This window comes from Callithrix jacchus, chromosome 9 (genome assembly GCF_049354715.1).
Source record: "Callithrix jacchus isolate 240 chromosome 9, calJac240_pri, whole genome shotgun sequence".
NCBI classification, from domain to species: Eukaryota; Metazoa; Chordata; class Mammalia; order Primates; family Cebidae; genus Callithrix; species Callithrix jacchus.
Genome location: NC_133510.1, coordinates 64,386,047 through 64,409,430, shown reverse-complemented (window position 1 = coordinate 64,409,430; position 23,384 = coordinate 64,386,047). Strand labels below are relative to the sequence as shown.

Sequence of the window (23,384 nt, the reverse complement as noted above, 5' to 3'; positions counted from 1 at the left end):
TTCACATGGATTGTACACTATTGAACTTATTACTCAATGAAAAGGCATTCATCCTAGTACTGCTTTCCGCCACTGTCAATATCAGAATTCTGAGAGGCAGTTGGTTGAGGCATTTTAGGATACACTAAATATTGTAACTACTATAACATTTTGATGCCTTCATCAGCTCCCATATTTTTATAAAACAAAAGATGGCATAATTTTAGGCCTATAACAAGTTTAGAATTGTTCCAAAATATGTGTAAGCATGATAATGCATATAAGTTTTGATGAATATACCAGAATATGATGGTGTTGTTGCTATTCCTGTGATGACAAGAACGACAGTGAAGCCGGTTTTGCAATAGAGCTGAGAGAGTAATGGTTGCAATCAGTCACATGTAACCTATTATTCTGGGAATTATAAGGGTATGGGAAGCCTAAGATCACCAGAGTAGTTCGTTTTCTTTTGCTACCAAAGACATTTATTTGAGAACTTCCAATAAGCAAAAGACACAGGCAAGATGTTACATGTCTTAAGAGTAGAATTAAAATATAGTATTATTTAAATGAGCCACTAGTTTCAAAGGATTCCATACACTGTGGATTTTTACCTCCTCACTTCAGGAGGGAATATCTACTTTAAATTATTTTGACTATAAAATGAAATATGCATTTTTTTCAGAATTAAATTAGAAAAATGTATTATAAAATAACTGATACAATATTTACCCAATTCCAGTATTTGAAAAAAATACATCATTCAGCTCAGATCCAATGTAGCATTATGGGTAATTATTTTTCTAACACATGCTCCTGCAATTGCTAAATTTTGGTACTAAGAATGACCTATAGAGAGAAAATTTGTATAATTTTACTGTTGGCCAAAATATTTTGCTCTAAGTAAGATATAGCATTTGAGTTCATAATAGTTGAATCAGTGCTTTTGTGACTGGATCAGCTGACATACAAAAGCAAGTATATGTACCCTACTCCTCTTCTGTTTTAAAGAAGATGGTCAGTCATGAGGGGAACTATTTTGGTGGAGAAAGTTGGGAAGAATTTTGGGAAGATACTTTTCTATTGCAAGTCATATTTGTTTGGAAGATTTTTTAAAAAAAATATTGCCTAAGCAATAGAACTATAGCTATGTATATAATAAGAAATGGGGGCCCAGTGAAGTTGAATTATGGTTCAAAAGACAATGTAAAAATTGTCATAAACTATTAGGCTCACGGAGACTATAGAGAAACACCAAAATCATAAGCATATATTATGTTTATTTATTAAGTTTCTTGTGTGTGGGGGGGTGTTGGTATATGTGTGTGTGTGTGTGTGTGTGTGTGTGTGTATAGTGGATAAGTGGTATAAAATGCACTATATTCACAAGAGATGTGATTAAAATAATCCAATATTAGAATGTCAAACTAGCCCATTATTTGTCTTTATTGCATCCTGAAATTATTTAAAAATTAGTAGACTATTCTATTTTAATGATCTATCAACACTCTTTCTACTGCATCCTACAAACTAGCATGCCTACGATGAAGAATATGAGCGCAAACTATGACTACTCATGAGAGAAAAATTACATCTAGGTGATAAACAATGAGTAAGATTTATACAAAAAGTTTATTTACCTTAATTTTATCTTATTGTAAACATCATTTCTGCTCCAGAGAAACAGAATGGTAAGACAGCTGAGAATAGAGATATTTTATGGATGTTATGATTATTGTTATTGAGATTATCTCTATATTGATTTAATACCCTTTGATGCACATACTTTGTTTTTAGAGAGAAAGTGGTCTAAGATATGATCTGTGAAAATCACACCAGAGTCACTGAATTTATTCTTCTTGGTTTTACAAACAACCCCGAGATGCAAATTTCCCTCTTTATTTTGTTCCTGGCCATTTACACAGTCACTTTGTTGGGCAACTTTCTCATTGTCACAGTTACCAGTATGGATCCCGCACTTCAAACACCCATGTACTTCTTTCTCCGAAATCTGTCACTTCTTGAAGTATGTTTCACCTTGGTTATGGTGCCAAAGATGCTTGTAGATCTAGTGTCCCCAAGGAAAATCATCTCTTTTGTGGGCTGTGGTACCCAGATGTACTTCTTCTTCTTATTTGGCAGTTCTGAATGTTTCCTACTCTCCATGATGGCTTATGATCGCTTTGTGGCCATCTGCAACCCTCTCCGTTATTCAGTCATAATGAACAGGTCCCTGTGCTTGTGGATGGCCATAGGCTCTTGGATGTCTGGTGTTCCTGTGTCCATGCTACAGACAGCTTGGATGATGGCCCTTCCTTTCTGTGGACCAAATGCCGTGGACCACTTTTTTTGTGATGGTCCCCCAGTGTTGAAACTAGTCACTGTAGATACAACCACGTATGAAATGCAAGCACTTGCCTCGACACTCCTGTTTATCATGTTTCCCTTTTCTCTCATTTTGGTTTCCTACACCCACATTATCATAACAATTCTGAGGATGCCCTCTGCTACTGGCCGCCAGAAGGCATTTTCTACTTGTTCCTCACACCTCATTGTGGTGTCCCTCTTCTATGGAACAGCCAGCCTGACCTACCTGAGGCCCAAATCAAATCAGTCCCCAGAGAGCAAGAAGCTAGTGTCATTGTCCTACACTGTCATCACTCCTATGCTAAACCCCATCATCTACAGCCTGAGAAACCATGAAGTGAAAGGGGCGGTTAAGAGGACAGTCACTCAAAAAGTCTTACGGAAGTTAGATGTGTTTTGACTTCTTTTGTATAAGAAAGCTTCCCGGTGAGCCGAGATCACGCCATTGCACTCCAGCCTGGGTAACAAGAGCGAAACTCCATCTCAAGAAAAAAAGAAGGAAAGAAAGCTTCCAAAGTAGGAACAGCAAAACCTACTAACAAAAATTTAAAATAGAGTGAAAGTGGTGCTTTTATTTCATCACTAACTGATGGGTGCATTTCTATGTATCATTTAGGGTCCTACAGGAAAGAGATGGTATTCCTGGATTGGGATAAGTGAGAAAACACTTTATGAGAGGACTATTTAAAAATTGTGGACAAGGTTAAGTAATAGCGACACAGGTCATATAATAGAAATTTTATACTTCTTGGCCCGAAGGGACAAATAGAAGGAGTGTTAACTGGAACCTAGATAATGCTACAACTATTTAAAAAAACAGTCACCTAATAGGAGCTCTGTTCTTTAGTACAGCAAAACAGCAGTCCCAACTTGTTTTGTTCTGACTCTCTCAAATCTGTTGCTGGCTTCTGTTCTGAGCCAAACCAAATACAACACGGGGAAAAGAATGTCTGTTGATACAATGTATAAATGCTAGCCTCCTGGGGCACAGAGCAGGATGAAAAAGGGTAAGAAAAGTTATGAAAGATAAGTGAAAACAGCCACCACAAACCACTGTATATTCTGCAGCTACTGCAATGTAACAATGAGTCATCTAATGCATTTTAAGTAACCTTTAAAAATGTATACAAGATGGAGTTTTGCAGATGCCAAGAATCCATAATGCAAATTCTTTATATGGGTTGTATGTTTAAATAGAGTTAATTAATAAAATTAACTTAGTATTAATATTTGGTGACATGGTATTGGACTTTTCTGGTCATTGGCTAAACTATCCAATAATTAATAATAAGCTATTCTTAGAATTGAAACAACAAATATTTACTTGACACCAGAATAAAGTAAAAGAGTAATAGTAATAGCAAGCATGGTTTATTGAGGCACTGTCTTTGACACATGCCCTTTCAAAAACTCAAGAGATAATTATTATATCTATATTTTTCCTAAAAGACAAATTATAATCAGAAAATGTAAGTAACTTGGTAAGGTAAAAGCTATTGAGATGTGGCCACAATAATTTGAATCAGAGCCTTCTGAATTTGAAATTCAGTGTTAACCTCTTAAAAATATCTAGTCACATTTTTATTGAGGTAAAGTTGCTACCTACATGGGAATTTGGCTTTCAAAACAATGGAGAGAACAAAATAAAATCATGTCAAATTTAATTATGCAAAATGAATATTTCCAGTAGAACAAGCATATACTGGCTTTGAATATGCAACTTGACCAATAATATATATTCTTATAAGTCTTCATTAGCCAAGGTTTCTGTTAATTGTACAGATTCTTCTTCAAGCAATAACCAACCTCCGTGTTTCTTCGTCAACTTTCAGAAGAATTTAAAAAAGCCAACACAAATTTGAAATTTGTGTTGATTTTTTTAGTTTAATTTTGATTTGCTTAAGTACATTTCTATTGCGTGTAATTGGAGTTTGAAGTAGAAAAAAATCTATTCCTTTAAATCTTTCTTCTTCAATAACCTCTTAATTTTTTAAAGCCTAACTCAGATATTCTTGAATTAATGTAACTAAGTTCAATAACCAACTCCTAAGACTCCATTACAATGGTTTTGTACCAGCTGTTTGTGGCTCACAAGTAGATTGTGAGGTTATAAAATAAATTTATTGTGCATGTTAATATGCCAAAAAAACTAGCACAGTAAAAAAAAAGTATATTGTTGACAATTAAAACTTGTATATATTTAGGGTGTACAACATGATGTTTATATATATAACAATTATGAAAACAGAAAATTTATAAACTTTTAAATGTATATGCACATGTATATGTATGTATACACACACACACACACATTGTGGGATGAATAAATCAAGCTTTTCTAATATATATATCATTTCACATATTTACCAGATTTTTGTGCTGAGAAAACCCACAGGATATTTTTGATTATTTCATTCATTATCTTATTGATCTTGGTTGAAATAGAAACTATTTGAAAATCACTGTAATAATCTATAAAGAAGGTTCTAGAACTGTAAGGAGCTAAAATTTGGCAACAATAATAAGGAACGCTTAGTGGTTGACATAGGAACACACATAGTGGAGGTCTAATAGAACTTAGTTACTTTGCAAGTTAATTGGTATTGCCTTTTTTTCTTACACACTTTCTCATAGATTCAGCTTTTATATCTTTCATATATTTACAGGCTATGTTTATAGCCTATGTTATTTATGGTATTTTGTTTCCCTTTAGCATTTTCTACAAGATATGCATAGTCACTGTAGTGGACTGGATTGTGTTCCCCAAAAGGATATGTTGATGTTCTCATCCTTGATACCTGTGAATGTGACCTTACTTCGAAACAGGGCCTTTGCAATGTAGTCAATTTAAGATGAGGTTAAACTAGACTAATGTCATATAAGAAGAGAGAGATTTGATGACACAGAGACGTACACACAGGGAAGGCAGTCACTGGAAGATGGATGTAGAAATTGGAGTGACAACTGTGCAAACCAAGTATTGTTGACCACCAGTGGAAGGAGAGGGGCTTGGAAACAGATTTTCCCTTAGAGACTCCAGGAGAAACAGACATGCTGACATCTTAATTCCAGACTTCTGGCTTCCTGAACTGTAAGAGGATAAATCACTGTTGTTTTAAACCTTCTAGTTAGGTGATTAGTAATTTGGTGATTTTTCATGAGCTATGTGGTAGATGGATTTAAAAAAATAGCCATGCCCTTTATGATGTGGCTCAGGAGTGCCTCTCATCAGGATGGTGTTCATTTCCTTATCTCTTGAATCTAGTCTGGATGTGTGACTTGCTTTTGCAAAAAGAATGTGATAGAAGGAATTCTGCACCATTCAGAGTGTTAAAAGTCAAGAAACCATGTATGCATCTACTCTTTCTCTGTCTCTGGCATACACGTGATTCCCATGAGAACAAGCCTCTGGCATACACGTGATTCCCATGAGAACAAGCCTCTGGCATACACATAATTCCCATGAGAACAAGCCAAAGCCAGCATACTGGAAAAAGAGAGAGATTTTGAAGCAGAGTTGAATTATTCCAAAAGAGTCCATTCTATACCAGCTTACAGCTAGCTGATTCCCAAAAATGTGGAGGAACCTGGTTCAGAACCCAGCAGAACTGCCTCGCCAACCTATAACTCAAGAGCAATTACATATAATTACCATTTGATTATTTGTAACGTAATATTTGAATTTGAAACATAATACTTCTATGTTTAGTGGAGGTCTGTTACATAGAAATAGCTAAGTATTAAAAGATGCACTCCAAATAATAAGTTATTAATAAGTTAAGAATCACATCTGTCAGACTCATTCTTGACTCAATAACTGAAATTGTTCCCACTGTGAAGCCTGGTGCAGAGAAGCCATGACAGATCTGGTACTTGCTTTTCCTTTTTTTCCTGCATGAAATGAATAATATCTTGCTCTATTTATTGGTTAAAATTTACTATCTATTAAGTTCAAATAATTTCCATTTAAATTTAAAGTGAAATATTTTAAATTAACCTTTCCATTAGAAGTACATAAGCTCTCCGGTGCCACAATTCTCTATGGAAGATATTTCAGTAGCTATTCTGAGCATTAAAGATCCTATCAGAGCTTTCACTGGTCTCAGTTAAAGAAATTATTTCAAGGGCCATCAAGTTCAGAGAAGAGGTTCCCTCTGAAGAGTTCAAGGAATAAAAGTGCTAACATTTGCAGTATCTGTAAGTTTTCAGTACTGTGCATTTTTCACCAGCCTCTCAAAGCACAAAACAGTTTTTTTCTTTAAAAATTTTTTAAATTGACAAATAAACATTGTATTTATTGTTTTGAGATATGTATACAATGTGTAATGACTAAGCTAATTAACATACATTATCTCACATACCTTTTTGTGAGAACACAAAATCTACTCTCTTAGCAATTTTTAAATGTACATTTTTATTAATGTAGTCATCAGGTTGTGCAATAGATTTCTTGAACTTATGTCCTCTTTCTAACTGAAATTTTGGGTGCTTGCCATAGTGAAATCTTCTTGCCTTCATCTATCTCTGAAAATTAACTCTGTCCTCTACTTTCCAATATTTTTCTAGCTTTTATTTGGACTCCATTATATGGCTGATCAACTGAGGTTTCCACTTACTTTCTGAATCCAAATACTACATTGATCTCCAAATCAATGATTGCTTCAGTGAGGCAATACTTCTAACTCCATTAGCATTTAGATATCACTACTCGCAGTATAGCCCTGTAAATTTCCTTTTAGAGAATAAAACACTTTGTTACTCAGTGAGGTTTGTAGTAAAAAAGTGAGCAAAATATCTATAAATAATTTACTCTATACTACATTTTAAAATTATAGAAAAAGAAAAAATGATAATGCCCCAACACTGGCTATTTGTGGAAAATATGCAATGGAGACAGAATATTTGAATATCTGTCCTTATTGCTCATAATGCTTCATTGAGGAAATGCAATTGCTACAAATGGGTTTTATATCAATTCTTCTGACTTATACTTACTTACCAGCACAGCTGGAAAGCTGATAAATCCTCCACTAGTGAATTCATCAAGCATGTGAAAGCAAGCTCAGAGGAGAATAATACTAAAAATTAATATATGTGCATTACTGACTATATGACAATCTTCATTCTAAAGCTTATTTACCATGGTAAATTTTGAGGATAGTGCTAATAGAATCTACACTTTACAGATGATGAAGACAGGAATGTTAAAGATTTGATTGTCAGTTTCTGCTTCATTTCCTACTGTAGATACATTCATCAATCACTTTTTAAACCCATATTATCAGGACTTAATCTTCTGTCAAGAATCATGCATTTTTTCTTAAAGTTTGATTCATTTGATGAAAAGAAACCTGACGCTAGATGGTGAAAAATAATTCATATTTTTTTGTCCTTGCCCTGCTACGGTTAATGTGGTGTGAAAGGTAATCTGAAAAAAAATACCTTGCATTGAGAATGCAAACATTGTGTTCAGAGGACTGGAGGTTCACCAGGTGTAGATGCCAAAATGTTTAAAGTTAACTATTGGCAAAAAAAACTTGACAGGTATATTAATGCCATCATATAGAAGGAGCTGGAGGCAGTTAATGCATTTGAAATAGTATGTAGGTCAAGAGGTCATTTTCAAGCAGAGTAATGACAGCATTAAAATTGGGAGAACAAAGAATGATGGGAGGTACAAAGTACAGGCTTGATTCAGAGAGATCAACTAAGATATTAAAGTAATATAGCTACTATGAGGTGTTAAGCCCATATTCCAGTGCTAAGGGAAAGACGGGACATGTAGGGAAGAATGAAAGAAAAATATTTGCTAATTCATTGGCTTTGTGAGACAAGAAAGAAAGAACATCAAATATATTTCAGAAACAAGGGAAGTAGTGGAGTCGATCATAAATTACAGGCTTCTATACATCGAACTAGAGTGTGGAGGATGGGAGGCAGTTGAAATGACAGCATGTGTGATGATGCTCCTAATGACATTTCAAATAGTATTTAAGGAAACATCATTGAATTTACAAATACATTGATTTTTCTTACACATGTCACCCTTACTGAAATTTTTTTGTGAAGAAGTAGTAAAGATAAACCAGAACATAGAAGTGTTTTTTCTTTTTTTTTAAATTTCAGTCTCCCTCTTTTGTTTACACATATCCTTGCTGCCCCAGGCTAAAGTATCTAATGAGAATTGGCATGGTACTTTTGTTGACTCAAGGTTTCAACTGCAGTTACTATGATTCTCTATGGAAAGTATCTTTTTTCTTCCCTTTAAAAAAAATTACTATGCAATATCTTGTATGTTCAGAGTGATTGATTCCCTTGATAAACTAATAAATGTCATTCTTTTCCTGCAAAACATGAGATAGGAGATGTTTAAATCATTGCCTCGTTAGTTTTTATTTTTAAATTATTCTCTTAGAATAATGGCATCTAATTCCATCCAAGTTGCTGCAAAAGTCATTATTTTTTTTTTAATGGCTGAGTAGTATTCCAGTGTATATACACCACATTTTCGTTAGCCACTCATCTAACAGCCACAGCAATCCTAAACAAAAAGAACAAATCTGGAGGCAATGCATTACTTGATTTCAAATTATAGTACAAGAATATAGTAGCCAAAACAGCTTGATACTGGTATAAAAATAGACACACAGGCCAGTGGAATAGAATAAAGAACCCAGAAATAAAGTCAAATACTTAGAACTAACTGATCTTCGACAAAGATGACAAAAACATTCACAGTGGAAAAGACACACTATTCAATAAATGGTCTGAGAAAATTGGATTGCCACATGTAGAAGAATGAAACGAGATCCCTACTCTCACCATATAAAAAAATTAACTCAAGATGGATTAAACACTTAAATGTAAGACCCAAAACCATACAAGAAGAAAATCAAGGAAAATCTCTTCTTGATATTGGCTTAGGTAAAGAAGCCAATGGATACTTGGATACTTATGACAAGTATCCAAGAAATAAATGCAACAAAAGCAAAAATAAATGGGACCTAATTAAGCTTTTTAATAAGCTTCTACACAGCAAAAGAAATAATCAACAGAATAAAAAGACAATTCTGTCTTTTTTGTGTCTTTCGTGACCTTGTCACTTTTGAAGAATTTCAGCAGTTGTTTTTAGAATGATAAAAGTCCTTGAGTTTGGTTTTCTAATATTTCTTTATGATAAGACTCTGTTTATGCAAATTTGCAGAATTACCACATGAGAACCCTTCATGTTTTTTTCTGGCTCTATTTTGAAGGATTTAGAAACTTTTTTGTTTAAAACATAGTGACTCTATTTGAATTCTGACAACTTTCACATTTCTCCCTTTTCATCAAGATCTTTCTCTGGGAGAATCACTGATTAACCATCCTATAGCTAGGTTTTGTTTTATAAATATATGGGGTATAAATGCGATTTTGTTACATAGAAGTATTGCACAGTGATGAAGTCTGGGCTTTTAGTGTTTCCATTGCCTAAATAATATACATTGAACCCAATAAATAATTAATTATTTCTCATCATCCACCGTCATTTTGATTGTCTCTTGGTGCCAGGATAGACCCGTCCTGAATTGTTGAACTGGTCCCACATTGGAAGAAGCGAATTGCAACCAACAGTCAGTTTCAAAACACGTTTATCAATATTTTAACAACAAGGATGAATTGACGAGAGTGGTTCTTAGGCTTAAGTCTACCTGGAGTTACTTATTAAATTAGGTTTTATCTGTTCCATAGTCCTTTGCTAGCATGTCAAAGTGCTGGTCCAGCATTATTTTGTCACAAATTGTGAAATCTGTTAAATCTGCAGAAATTTAACAAGTAACAGGTAGAATGTTTAGAAAGAAAAATACTCAGTAAAATTGGTAGTACTATAACAATCTCGGATTGTATAATGATTTTCAGCCATGAACCTAAGCTTAAAGGCAACCAATTCAATAAATCAAATGATCGTAGTGAAACAATGCACAGGGCTTCAATCTAGTAATGTGCATTATAAATTTTCTTTAGAAGCATACCTTTTCTTGATACATTGATCACATAGAAATCTTGGATTTAAAAACCTCTTGAGGCTGGGAAACCAAACCAAGGGAGGCTTTAGACACTAGCTACAGTCTTAAGGTTCCTAGGCCTGCTAGAAAGTGATAATTTTTATTAATTCATTGTAACACTGTGAACTCTTATAACCAGACATTCTACATACATTCTCAAATACGACATTTTAGTCAAAGCCTTGGTAACAAAATCAATGTTTTAAATTGTATCTTGGTATAAAGAGATAGTAGATTTTTATTATTAATGATCCAAATAATATTTCCTCACTTACCTCACTATAGCAGACTGAAGTTAGGGATCTGGAAATGAAGGGAGGTCGGTTCTACCACATCTGTGTAACTACGCTTAGTGCCAATGACATGCAGTAGTTGTAGAACTTGGGTGCCTAGAGTTTTGAAATTTGTGGTACTGGTTCAAATAAACATTACATAAAGGAATAAGACTTTTCATAAATTCAATACAATTTTGGTTTTCCTTCTTTTTGTGAAAACTTAAAAATAGACATCTTCCCTGTTGCTATAATATTTTCAAAGTGTAGGAAGAGAACAAGGACCATTTAATCAAATATATCAAACGAAAATTAGGAGACAGTTGAAGGAAGTCATGTAAATTTTAATTGTAACATTAACCATGCCATTCACCTTTTATCTAATTTTACTCAAGCTAGTTTTTATTATAAAATATTTACTATGAAAATTTATAAATAGACACTTTAGAGAGCATAATTTAATGATCACTCATGAACTCATCACTTAGCTTTGATTATTATAAACATTGTGTTATTTTTATTTAGTTTATCTCTTCTGAAGATTTTTGGAACACAATTTTATAACAAGCAGCAGATACCAGATCATTTCATCCCTAAATACTTTATTATTTAACTCTAAGAGATAAACTTAAAAACAAACTCCAATAACATCACACCCCATACATTTTTAAATTATCCAAACATTAGAAAAATTCCACTTTGTAGCTTTTTTGGTCAAATTAATATTCATTAGAGATCTACATGCTGCATTTGGTGGATATGACTCTTAATTTCTTTTTAATCTGGAATAATCTTCTCTAGTGCCTTTTTTCCATAATGTTGGTGTTTTGAAGTAATCGGGTTATAGAATATGCCATATTCTGAATTGGATAGTTTGGGTTCTTATGGTGTCATTTAACATTCTCATCTAACCCCTGTATTTCCTGTGAAATGGTAGTTACATATAGACACTTATTTTTTAAATAGCTTTAAAATATATAATTTCAATTTTTCCAAAAGCCTTTTTAGACTATACTTTAGTGATCATTCTTATGATTAAACTTGATACAATTAAATATACACATTGATTTACTTGTTTCTGTTATGAACATAATTTTTTTATGATTAGGTCACATGTCTCTAAAGAAAAAGGCTTATGTGATTTATTTTGTTGTTTTTCAAACATGATATACTAAATATATGTAATAATAAAATGAATTTATACTTAACATTACTATTTTCATCTATTGGTTATTTTATGCTTTTCATTGAGCCTTAAAATATCCCAAAATAAAATAATTGTTTATTGTCATGTTACAGATATAAAATCTAAGGAACACAGTGCTAAGATGAGCCAGGAACAGCTGATAAAATATCAAATGGGATCTCTCTAGATTGCATTTTATTTCTCATCTAATTACCTAGACATAGTGCACACATATAGTTTATTTATCTATATGAATTAAAAATAACAAACCATATGATTTTTATTATACTAGCACAGTGGTGTGCACTTTATAAAATTCCTCAAGACAAAAAGGACAGTGGCACTTTAATCTCAACTTCCCTCGTTGAAGTATTTTAGAAAAGAAAAACCACTGAAAATACATATTAATCTGGGAAAAACAAAAATCCCAAGGAATTTTCATGACGTAATTGTTTTGAATTTATTAAGATTTTACAAAAATATAAATATAAGAACTAAAGATAATTCTTTTAGGTGGAAACAACAGTTTCAATGAACTGATTCATTAAGTTTATAAAAATAGCATTTCAAATATTAGCTATATTTCAATAAAAGAAGAGGAAAAGAAGGAATCAGATGTAAGAATTATTATAACAGAAAAGAAAACAGAAGTTTTATCATTTTAAAAGTGAAGTCTTTATTGGAGGAAGGCAGCTTATGTATCCTGTCACTTTAGAAAGAAGTGAAAGGGAGGGTTAACCACTCTGGAAAGAGAAGGTTTGCTAGGGCTCGTGTCCCGCCCTCCTGTCCCTGGCTCTCTTCACATTTGCAGTACTCCCACCATCCCCAACACTAGGCTTTTGGCTTAGGGAGTTGGCTTTAACACCTTTGCCATTTAGTCTCCCAAGAGTAAAAGAAGTCTCCAAGGAGGGGACTCAAGATGGCGCTGTGAGAACAACCCAGGATTGGAGCCCGCGTTGAATCCGCAAACGGTGAGTCAGTGCTGCATTTCCAGACTGATCTTTGTTGCCCACAGAACGGGGAAACTCCCAAGTATAAAAAGACATGGGACGCCAGGCAGTAGGTCTGCCTGGCGAAGCCAGCAGCCGGGGTGGCGGCGGCCGGCCCTACCCAGCAATCCCCACAGGGCGCGCTTGTCCAGGTGCCTTGTTGAACCGGCAGCCTGAGACTTGAGAGGGCTGGACTTGAGACTGAACGAGACTTGCACAGTAGCCCAGCCCAGGGGATTGCAGGGACAGATCGTTTGGGATACCCAGTGGGACGAACAAAACCGCGATTTCAAACTATCCCGGGCAGACGGTCCGAGACGCTCTGTGGGGGAGGGGCGTCCACCACTACGGAGGCAACCCGCCCCAACTGAGATACATGCCCACTGCTGACGCAGCCAGCCGGTGCCGAGGCAACCCGTCCCAACTGAGATACACGCCCACTGCTGACGCAGCCTGCCGTTGCTGAGGCAACACGCTACAACGAAGAGACTCCGCCGCAGGGCGTGGCAGAGACCACAGCAGAGCCGGCAGGAACAGCGCGAATCACACAACAGCAGGGCGGAGCCTCGGCAGCCAAACAGTGGCTAGTCTGCCTTCGAGCTGGGCAGGACACCTGATCGGACATCCAAAAATAAAGCCCAAACCCCTCAACACAGAGCATTTGAGAAAAAAAAAAGGGTTGTTTAATGAGCTGTGTTGCAGCAGAATCAAACATAGCAGCCTAACAGCCCTGAATGAACAACAGAGTGCACAGCTCAGCAATTAAACCCCTATAAAGTACAAACTGTCTCCTCAAGCAGCTCCCTGACCCCTCTATATCCAAAAGACTGTCATTAGGCAGGCATCATCCTGGGACAAAGAGAGCAGAAAAAGAAACTGGTAGCATCCCTCACTGTGCCACGGCTACTAGAGGTGCACCCCAGACAAGCAGGGTCTGGAGCGGACCTCAACAGTCGTACAGCGAAGGGGCTAGACTGGTAGAAGGAAAACCAAGCAACAGAAATACTTCATCATCAACATTCTGGGTGTCCACTCAGAGACCCAAACGAAAAGTCAGCAACTACGCAGACGACCAGCGGACAAATCCACAAAGATGGGAAGAAACCAGCGCAAAAAGGAGGAAAACACCCAAAACCAGAATACCTCGCCTCCTAGAAAGGACCAAAACTCCTCACCAGCAAGGGAACTAAGCTGGACGGAGAAAGACTGTGACGAAATGACGGAATTAGACTTCAGAAGATGGATAATGAGAAACTTTTGGGAGCTAAAAGATCATGTATTAAATCAATGCAAAGAAACTAAGAACCTTGAAAAAAGATTTGAAAAAAGATTCGAGGAAATGATAACAAGAATGGATACCTTAGAGAGGAATATGAATGAATTAAAGGAGCTGAAAAACACAATAAGAGAACTTCGCGAAGCAAACGCAAGTTTCAATAGCTGAATTGACCAAGCAGAAGAAAGAATATCTGAAGTCGAAGACCAACTCAATGAAATAAAACGAGAAACCAAGATCAGAGAAAAAAGCGCAAAAAGGAATGAACAAAGTCTCCAAGAAATGTGGGACTATGTGAAAAGACCTAACCTACGTTTGATACCTGTACCAGAAGGGGACGAAGAGAATGAATCCCAGCTGGAAAATACTCTTCAGGACATCATCCAGGAAAATTTCCCCCACCTAGCAAGACAAGCCAACACTCAATTGCAGGAAATACAGAGAACACCACAAAGATATTCCGCAAGAAGAGCAACCCCAAGGCACATAATCGTCAGATTCAACAGGGTTGAAATAAAGAAGAGAATACTAAGGGCAGCCAGAGAGAAAGGTCGGGTCACCCACAAAGGGAAGCCCATCAGACTCACAGCAGATCTCTCAGCAGAAACACTACAAGCCAGAAGAGAGTGGGGGCCAATATTCAACATTCTTAAAGAAAAGAACTTTCAACCCAGAATTTCATATCCAGCCAAACTGAGCTTCAGAAGTGAAGGAAGAATAAAATCCTTTGTGAACAAGCAAGTACTCAGAGATTTTGTCACCACCAGGCCTGCTTTACAAGAGCTCCTAAAAGAGGCACTACACATAGAAAGGATCAATCAGTACCAGCCATTCCAAAATCACACTGAATGCTAAAGAGCTTCAACATAATGAAGAATCTACAACAACTAACAGGCAAAACAGCCACTTAGCATCAAAATGGCAGTATCAAATTCACACATAACAATATTAACCCTAAATGTAAATGGACTAAATGCACCAATCAAAAGACACAGACTGGAAAATTGGATAAAAAGCCAAAACCCATCAGTGTGCTGTATCCAGGAAACCCATCTCACATGCAAGGATATACAAAGGCTCAAAATAAAGGGATGGAGGAAGATTTACCAAGCTAACGGAAAGCAAAAAAAAGCAGGAGTTGCAATTCTCATCTCTGATAAAAAAGACTTTAAAGCAACAAAGATCAAAAGAGACAAAGAAGGCCATTACATAATGGTAAAAGGATCGATACAACAAGAAGAGCTAATGATCCTAAACATATATGGACCCAACACAGGAGCACCCAGATACATAAGGCAAGTTCTTAATGACTTACAGAAGGACTTAGACTCCCACACAATAATAGTGGGAGACTTTAACACTCCACTGTCAATACTAGACAGATCAACCAGACAGAAAATCAACAAGGATACCCAGGGCTTGAACTCAGACCTGGAGCAAGCAAACCTGGTGGACATTTACAGAACTCTCCACCCCAAATCCACAGAATACACATTCTTCTCAGCACCACATCACACCTACTCTAAAATTGACCACATAATTGGAAGTAAAGCACTGCTCAACAAATGCAAAACAACTGAAATCATAACAAACAGCCTCTCAGACCATAGTGCAATCAAGTTAGAACTCAGAATTCAGAAACCGACCCAGAACTGCACAGCTTCATGGAAACTGAACAACTGGCTCTTGAATGTTGACTGGGTAAACAACGAAATGAAGGCAGAAATAAAGAAGTTCTTTGAAACCAATGAGAACGAAGACACAACGTGCCAGAACCTCTGGGACACATTTAAAGCAGTCTCTAGAGGAAAATATATAGCAATAAGTGCCCATATGAGAAGAATGGAGAGATCCAAAATTGACACCCTATCGTCAAAATTGAAAGAGCTAGAGGAGCAAGATCAAAAAAACTCAAAACCCAGCAGAAGACAAGAAATTACTAAGATCAGAGCTGAGCTGAAGGAGATTGAGACACGAAAAACCCTTCAAAAAATCAATAAATCCAAGAGCTGGTTTTTTGAAAAGATCAACAAAATAGACAGACCACTAGCCAGATTGATTAAAAAGAAAAGAGAGAACAACCAAATAGATGCAATAAAAAATGATAAAGGGGAAATCACCACAGATTCCACAGAAATTCAAACCATCATCAGAGAATATTACAAACAACTCTATGCACATAAACTAGTAAACCTGGAAGAAATGGATAAATTCCTGGACTCCTGTGTCCTCCCAAGCCTAAACCAGGAGGAAGCTGAAACTATGAATAGACCAATAACAAGGTCTGAAGTTGAGGCAGCAATTAAGAGCCTACCTCACAAAAAAAGCCCAGGTCCAGACGGGTTCACAGCCGAATTCTACCAGACACACAAGGAGGAGCTGGTACCATTCCTTCTAAAACTATTTCAAACAATCCAAAAAGAGGGAATCCTTCCCAAATCATTTTATGAGACCAACATCATCCTGATACCAAAACCCGGCAGAGACCCAACGAGAAAAGAAAACTTCAGGCCAATATCCATGATGAACATAGATGCAAAAATCTTCAATAAAATATTGGCAAGCCGATTGCAACAGCAAATCAAAAAACTTATTCATCATGATCAAGTAGGATTCATCCCAGGGATGCAAGCCTGGTTCAACATACGCAAGTCTATCAACGTAATTCACCACATAAACAGAACCAAAAACAAAAACCACGATTATCTCAATTGACGCAGAGAAGGCATTTGACAAAATTCAACAGCCCTTTATGCTAAAAACCCTCAATAAACTCGGTATCGATGGAATGTATCTCAAAGTAATAAAAGCTATTTATGACAAACCAACAGCCAATATCATACTGAATGGGCAAAAACTGGAAGCATTCCCTTTGAAATCTGGTACTAGACAAGGATGCCCTCTCTCACCACTCCTATTCAATATAGTACTGGAAGTTCTAGCCAGAGAAATCAGGCAAGAAAAAGAAATAAAGGGTATTCAAATAGGAAAGGTGGAAGCCAAATTGTCTCTATTTGCAGACGACATGATAGTATACCTAGAAGACCCCATCGCCTCAGCCCAAAAACTCCTGAAACTGATAAACAACTTCAGCAAAGTCTCAGGATATAAAATCAATGTGCAAAAATCACAAGCATTCGTCTACACCAATAACAGACTTAAAGAAAGCCAAATCAAGAGCGAACTGCCATTCGCAATTGCTACAAAAAGAATAAAATACCTTGGAATACAACTCACAAGGAACGTAAGGGACCTCTTCAAGGAGAACTACAAACCACTGCTCAACGAAATAAGAGAGGACACAAACAGATGGAGAAACATTCCATGTTCATGGTTAGGAAGAATTAATATCGTGAAAATGGCTATACTGCCCAAAGTAATTTACAGAATCAACGCTATCCCCATCAAGCTACCGTTGACTTTCTTCACAGAACTGGAAAAAACCACCATGAACTTCATATGGAACCAAAAGAGAGCCCGCATAGCCAAGTCAATTCTAAGCAAAAAGAACACAGCGGGGGGCATCACACTACCGGATTTCAAACTATACTACAAGGCTACAGTAATCAAAACAGCATGGTACTGGTACCAAAACAGAGATATAGACCAATGGAAGAAAACAGAGGCACCGGAGGCAACACAACATACATACAACTATACAATCTTTGATAAACCTGACAAAAACAAGCAATGGGGCAAGGATTCCATGTTTAACAAATGGTCTTGGGAAAACTGGCTAGCCAAGTGCAGAAAGCAGAAACTGGACCCCTTCCTGACACCTTACACTAAAATTCACTCCAGATGGATTAAAGACTTAACCATAAGACCTGGCACCATAAAAACCCTAGAAGGAAATCTAGGCAAAACTATCCAGGGCATAGGAGTAGGCAAGGACTTCATGAACAAAACACCAAGAGCACTGGCAACAAAAGCCAAAATAGACAAATGAGACCTAATGAAACTCCACAGCTTCTGCACGGCAAAAGAAACAGTCACTAGAGTGGATCGGCAACCAACAGAATGGGAAAAAATTTTTGCAGTCTACCCATCTGACAAAGGGCTGATATCCAGAATTTACAAACAACTCAAGCAGATTTACAGGAAAAAAACAAACAAGCCCATTCAAAAGTGGGCAAAGGATATGAACAGATACTTTGCGAAGGAAGACATATATCAGGCCAACAATCATATGAAAAAACGCTCATCGTCACTGGTCATCAGAGAGATGCAAATCAAAACCACATTGAGATACCATCTCACGCCAGTTAGAATGGCGATCATTAAAAAATCTGGAGACAACAGATGCTGGAGAGGATGTGGAGAAAAAGGAACACTTTTACACTGTTGGTGGGAGTGTAAATTAGTTCAACCATTGTGGAAGACAGTGTGGCGATTCCTCAAGGCCTTAGAAATAGAAGTTCCATTTGACCCAGCAATCCCATTACTGGGTATATATCCAAAAGACTATAAATCGTTCTACTATAAGGATACATGTACATGAATGTTCATTGCAGCACTGTTTACAATAGCAAAGACCTGGAATCAACCCAAGTGCCCATTGATAATAGACTGGATTGGAAAAATGTGGCACATATACACCATGGAATATTATGCAGCAATCAGAAATGATGAGTTCGTGTCGTTTGTAGGGACATGGATGAATCTGGAAAACATCATCCTCAGCAAACTGACACAAGAACAGAAAATGAAACACTGCATATTCTCACTCATAGGTGGGTGATGAAAAATGAGAACACATGGACACAGAAAGGGGAGTACTAAACACTGGGGTCTATTGGGGGGAAAAGGGGAGGGCCAGTGGGAGGGGGAGGTGGGGAGGGATAGCCTGGGGAGAAATGCCAAATGTGGGTGAAGGGGAGAAGAAAAGCAAAGCACACTGCCATGTGTGTACCTACGCAACTGTCTTGCATGCTCTGCTCATGTACCCCAAAACCTATAATCCAATAAAAAATTTAAAAAAAAAAAAAGAAAGAAAGAAGTGAAAGGACAAATGAGATTGTATATTAAATGGTATAATAAAAAAATTGAGAGCTGATCCAGACACTTCCTTGTCATTTTTCTTAATAATTAATTTCTCTCATATGCCTCATTATTATTCTACCTCCTAGATAAAGACAGAACTCTCTGTAGCAAATCCTTAAATGATTGCTTCACCTGCTGGTTTCTTAGCGTATAAATGAAGGGGTTCAAAAGTGGGGCAACTGAGGTATTGAGCACTGAAACTCCCTTCATTAGGGATATCCTCTGTTTGGCTGAGGGTTTAATGTACATAAAGATGCAGCTGCCGTAGGAGAGGGAGATGACAATCATATGAGAAGAACAAGTGGAAAAAGCCTTTTTTCTCTGGTTGGCAGAAGGGATTTTTAAAATTGTTAGGGTAATATATGTGTATGACAGAATTACTAATACCAGAGTGACCAGGAGAGTCACCAAAGCTAAGACAAAACTCATCATTTCCAACAGATGCGTGTCTGTACAGGAGATTTGCAGTAGAGGAGCAGTGTCACAGTAAAAATGATCAATAATATTGGAGTCACAGAAATCAAGGCTTAGGCCTAAGATGAGTCCTGGAAAAATGATGAGGAAACCAGCAATCCAAGCACTAAGAACCAGCTGGATGCAGACTTTGGTGCTCATGATGGTTGTATAATGCAGAGGCTTACAGATGGCAATATAACGATCATAGGACATGACAGCCAGGAGATAAAATTCAGATGCTCCCAGAAGGAAGGCAAAAAACAACTGAGCTGCACAACAGTTATAGGAAATGGTTTTGTCACCAGTTGCCATGCTAACAAGCAATTTGGGGATACAGACTGTTGTATAAGAAATTTCTAAGAAGGAAAAATTTCTAAGGAAGAAATACATAGGAGTCTTCAGGTGAGAGTCCAGCAGGGTGAGGGTGATGATGGTCAGGTTGCCTGAGATGCTTAGCAAGTAAGTGAGAAGCAGAAAGATAAACAGCACAATCTTCAGTTTGGGGTTCTCTGTCAATCCTACTAAGATAAACACAGTCACTGTCGTATGGTTTTCCATTGCCACGTCTTGACCTGCTTCTGTTTTGGTGAAAACATTGAGAAAAAATTAGGTAAAGGTTCAAATGGTAAAACATGAAAATAGCAATGTTAAAATTCTGCAGTTGCCATTGATTATATATGGGGCATTTTTTTGAAATTATTTATATAAGATAAACTCTAGCAAAATCTATTTCTCTGCACCTAGAAAAATATTTTGCACAAATCTACAGAAATTAAAAAGATTATCTTATAATTCATCTTTATATTCTAATTTAATTATATTTATTGTGATGTGGTAAAAAGTTGAACATACATGCCAAAAAAAAAAATAGAGTTCTCCTTTTCTCAGTATGTAAGTGCTGAAATGTCTTGTTGCTCACAGTTAGCCTGACTAACAATTGGAATATAATTGTCTAAAGGAGCTTACTTTGAATGCAGGAGAGAAATAAGATGATATGTAAATATTTATGACAATTAAAAATAGAAAACCATCTTTAGGCCTAAGATGAACACTGGAACAAATTCAATATAATGATCATAGCTCTTGAGTTTTTGGGTTTTTTTTTTTTTGGTCTTAACACTCTTTGTCTTAGTCTTCCGATTTTTACACCTAAAAAAAAAAAATTCAGAAAGTAAATTTAAAAAGCAGTGCTTTGTCCCTGCTTCTATCTCTTCATTTCCTCTGTCTCTCTTCACTTTTACCATCTTTTATTTCAATACTAAATCCTTCTGATTTCACAGTAAACATACCTTAAACAGAATTAACAGATTCAGTGCTTCTGCTGATCATAGTTCTGAAAATATAAAGGAACTAATAAAATGAAATGCAAACGTAAGCAAGGGATTAGAGAGAGGAAGAAAAATGAAATTGGGAAGAAGAACAGAAAGAAGGCAGAATAAGTAGAAAACAGGTAAGACATCAAAGGAGAAAAAGAGAAAATCTACCATCAAGATCGGACTGTTCGTCAGACAAGAAAGTGACTTTTAATCAGCTCTTTGCTTCTTAACTGATATGTAGTCTGAGCTGCAGCAGAAGTGAAATTTGCCTCTACTGAGGAGAAAACAGGAAACATTTTTACTCTGATGATCAGTCACCAGGCAAGTGTTTAGACACTTGGAAGTAATATCAACTTCCCTAACACAATATGATCAGTCAGAAGCCAAGCTAACACAAATGGAGTTGATTGTGTGGTTGAGAAGTTATAAGTCCCATTAAGCTAAATGCCTTGAAATCTCCTCGTTATGAATATGTCCATCCCTTGAGGACAAATTTCCTCTTTGAAGACTTCATTATCAGTTATATTCTATGATAACTTCATTATCAATGATAAACATTATTAAACAATGTTTATAAGTCCATAGAGGATGCACTGATATACACCAAGGAATCAAAGAAGTCTAAGACAACATCCCTGACTATTGCAGTTTACCAATATATTCAGAAGAGAAGATACATGAATGAATATAACAATATATAATGTGGCATAAGCTTAAGGTAAATGGGGCTCATTTTTACCATGCGGTATTGGAGACTGAGAGATTTTTATGGTTCTTGGGGAAGTTGAGGAAGATTCATAAGAGAGGGTGATACAAGAGAAGATGGATCCTCACCTAGGCATTGGAAATACATTAGAAAGTACAAAGCATTTTAGGCAGGTTAAACACTGAACAGTGTACATAAGAATGAAAACTTTTTAATTAATTAAAATATATTACAGAAATATGAAAAATAAATGAGTGAATAAATAACCAGCTTTATCCAAGGATTATTTTAAGTTCTGGAGATTCTGGCTATTAATGACAAAGTATTGTTAATGGAAAAAAATCTGTAAAATATTTAAAGAGGTTAATTTTTAGCCAATATGTGTGACCATGGCTCAGGGAACAGTCTCAAGAGGTCCTGAGAAAGAGTGCCTGGGTGGTTGGGTTACAAGTTGGTTTTATACATTTTAGGAAGACAGGAATTGAGGTAAAATCATGAATCAATACGTGGAAGGTATGTATTGGTTCGCCCTGAAGAGGCAGGATATTGTGAAGCAGAGGAGGCCTGAGGGTGGGGGAATCACAAGTCATAGGTGAATTCAAAGATTTTCTGAAAGGGCCAATGTGGTAGCTCACACCTGTAATTCCAGCATATTGGGAGGTCAAGGTGGGAAGATCAAGTGAGCCTGGGAGTTTGAGACCAGCCTTGGCAACATGGTGAGAACTTGTCTCTCACATTTGCCAGACTTGGTGGCATGCACCTCTGCTCCCAGGTACCCAGAAGGCTGAGGTGAAAGGACCATTTGAGTCAAGGAGTTCAAGGCTTCAGTCAGCTATGTTCACACCACTGCCATTGCACTCCAGTCTGAGTGACAGAGTGGGACCTTGTCTCAAAAACAAAAAAAAGAAAAGGGAAAAGGAAAAGATTTTCTTATTAGCAATTAGTTGACGGAGTTAAGCTTTGTCTAAAAACTTGAAGTAAGTAAAAATAAATGTCTGAGTTAAGGTAAAGGGGTTGTGGAGACGGAAGTTCTTGTTACATAGATGAAGCCTCCAGGTAGGAGCCTTCAAAGAGAATAGATGGTAAATGTCTCTTTCAGACCTTAAATGTGTCAAACCCTCATTTAATCTCTCCTAGATCCCAAAAACACTTAGAAAGGGAAGACCTGGTTGCATTAATGAAGATTCTCTACAGATGCAAATTTCTCACATAAGAGATGGCTTCGCAGAGTCATTTCAAAATACATGAAGAAATATATTTTGGGGTAAAATACTTTGGTCTCCTTCCAGGTCTGCTATCTGTCATGTGATGTTATATAACAGCCAAGTTGGAATTTGGTATCTTTTCGCCATAAAGAGTGTTTTGTCTCTTGTGATCTCTATTTTAACTTTAATGCTTGTCAGTAGTACCTAAACTCCAAAAGGGAGAGGGTGTAATGAGGTTATTTCTGACATTCCTTTCCATCATGGCCAAAGATTCAATGTTTCAGGTGTCTCTGGGGTCCCCTGAGCCGAGAAAAAGTGTCCATTCAGTTGGCTGGAAGGTTGAAAATTTTGGTTTTGGTTTACAATATAATAATGTTTTCCTAGTATTTAAACACATTCTCCCAGCCTCAGAGAGAGTCTGAGGAAACTAATTGTATTAAAATGACTATAGCCTCTTGAGTCAGAAACAGAGCTTTGTTATCCCCACAAATCATAATTGTATCAAATCAGACCAAACATTTCTTCTTTTCTGCAGCTCCCTATA

The 23,384-nt window shown here is 36.6% G+C and overlaps 2 protein-coding genes across 2 annotated transcripts; one reads left to right on the top strand and one right to left on the bottom strand.

Moving 5' to 3' along the window:
• Nucleotides 1-1,717: 1,717 nt before the first annotated feature.
• OR10A7 (olfactory receptor family 10 subfamily A member 7) lies at nt 1,718-3,573 on the top strand. The gene has a single exon (XM_002752570.5). The coding sequence runs from the start codon at nt 1,796-1,798 to the stop codon at nt 2,744-2,746; it is 951 nt and encodes a 316-aa protein (XP_002752616.1). The 5' UTR covers nt 1,718-1,795; the 3' UTR covers nt 2,747-3,573.
• Nucleotides 3,574-19,232: 15,659 nt separating this feature from the next.
• Nucleotides 19,233-20,171, bottom strand: LOC100394763 (olfactory receptor 6C76-like). The gene has a single exon (XM_002752571.5). The coding sequence runs from the start codon at nt 20,169-20,171 to the stop codon at nt 19,233-19,235; it is 939 nt and encodes a 312-aa protein (XP_002752617.1).
• Between the last annotated feature and the right edge of the window lie 3,213 nt (nt 20,172-23,384).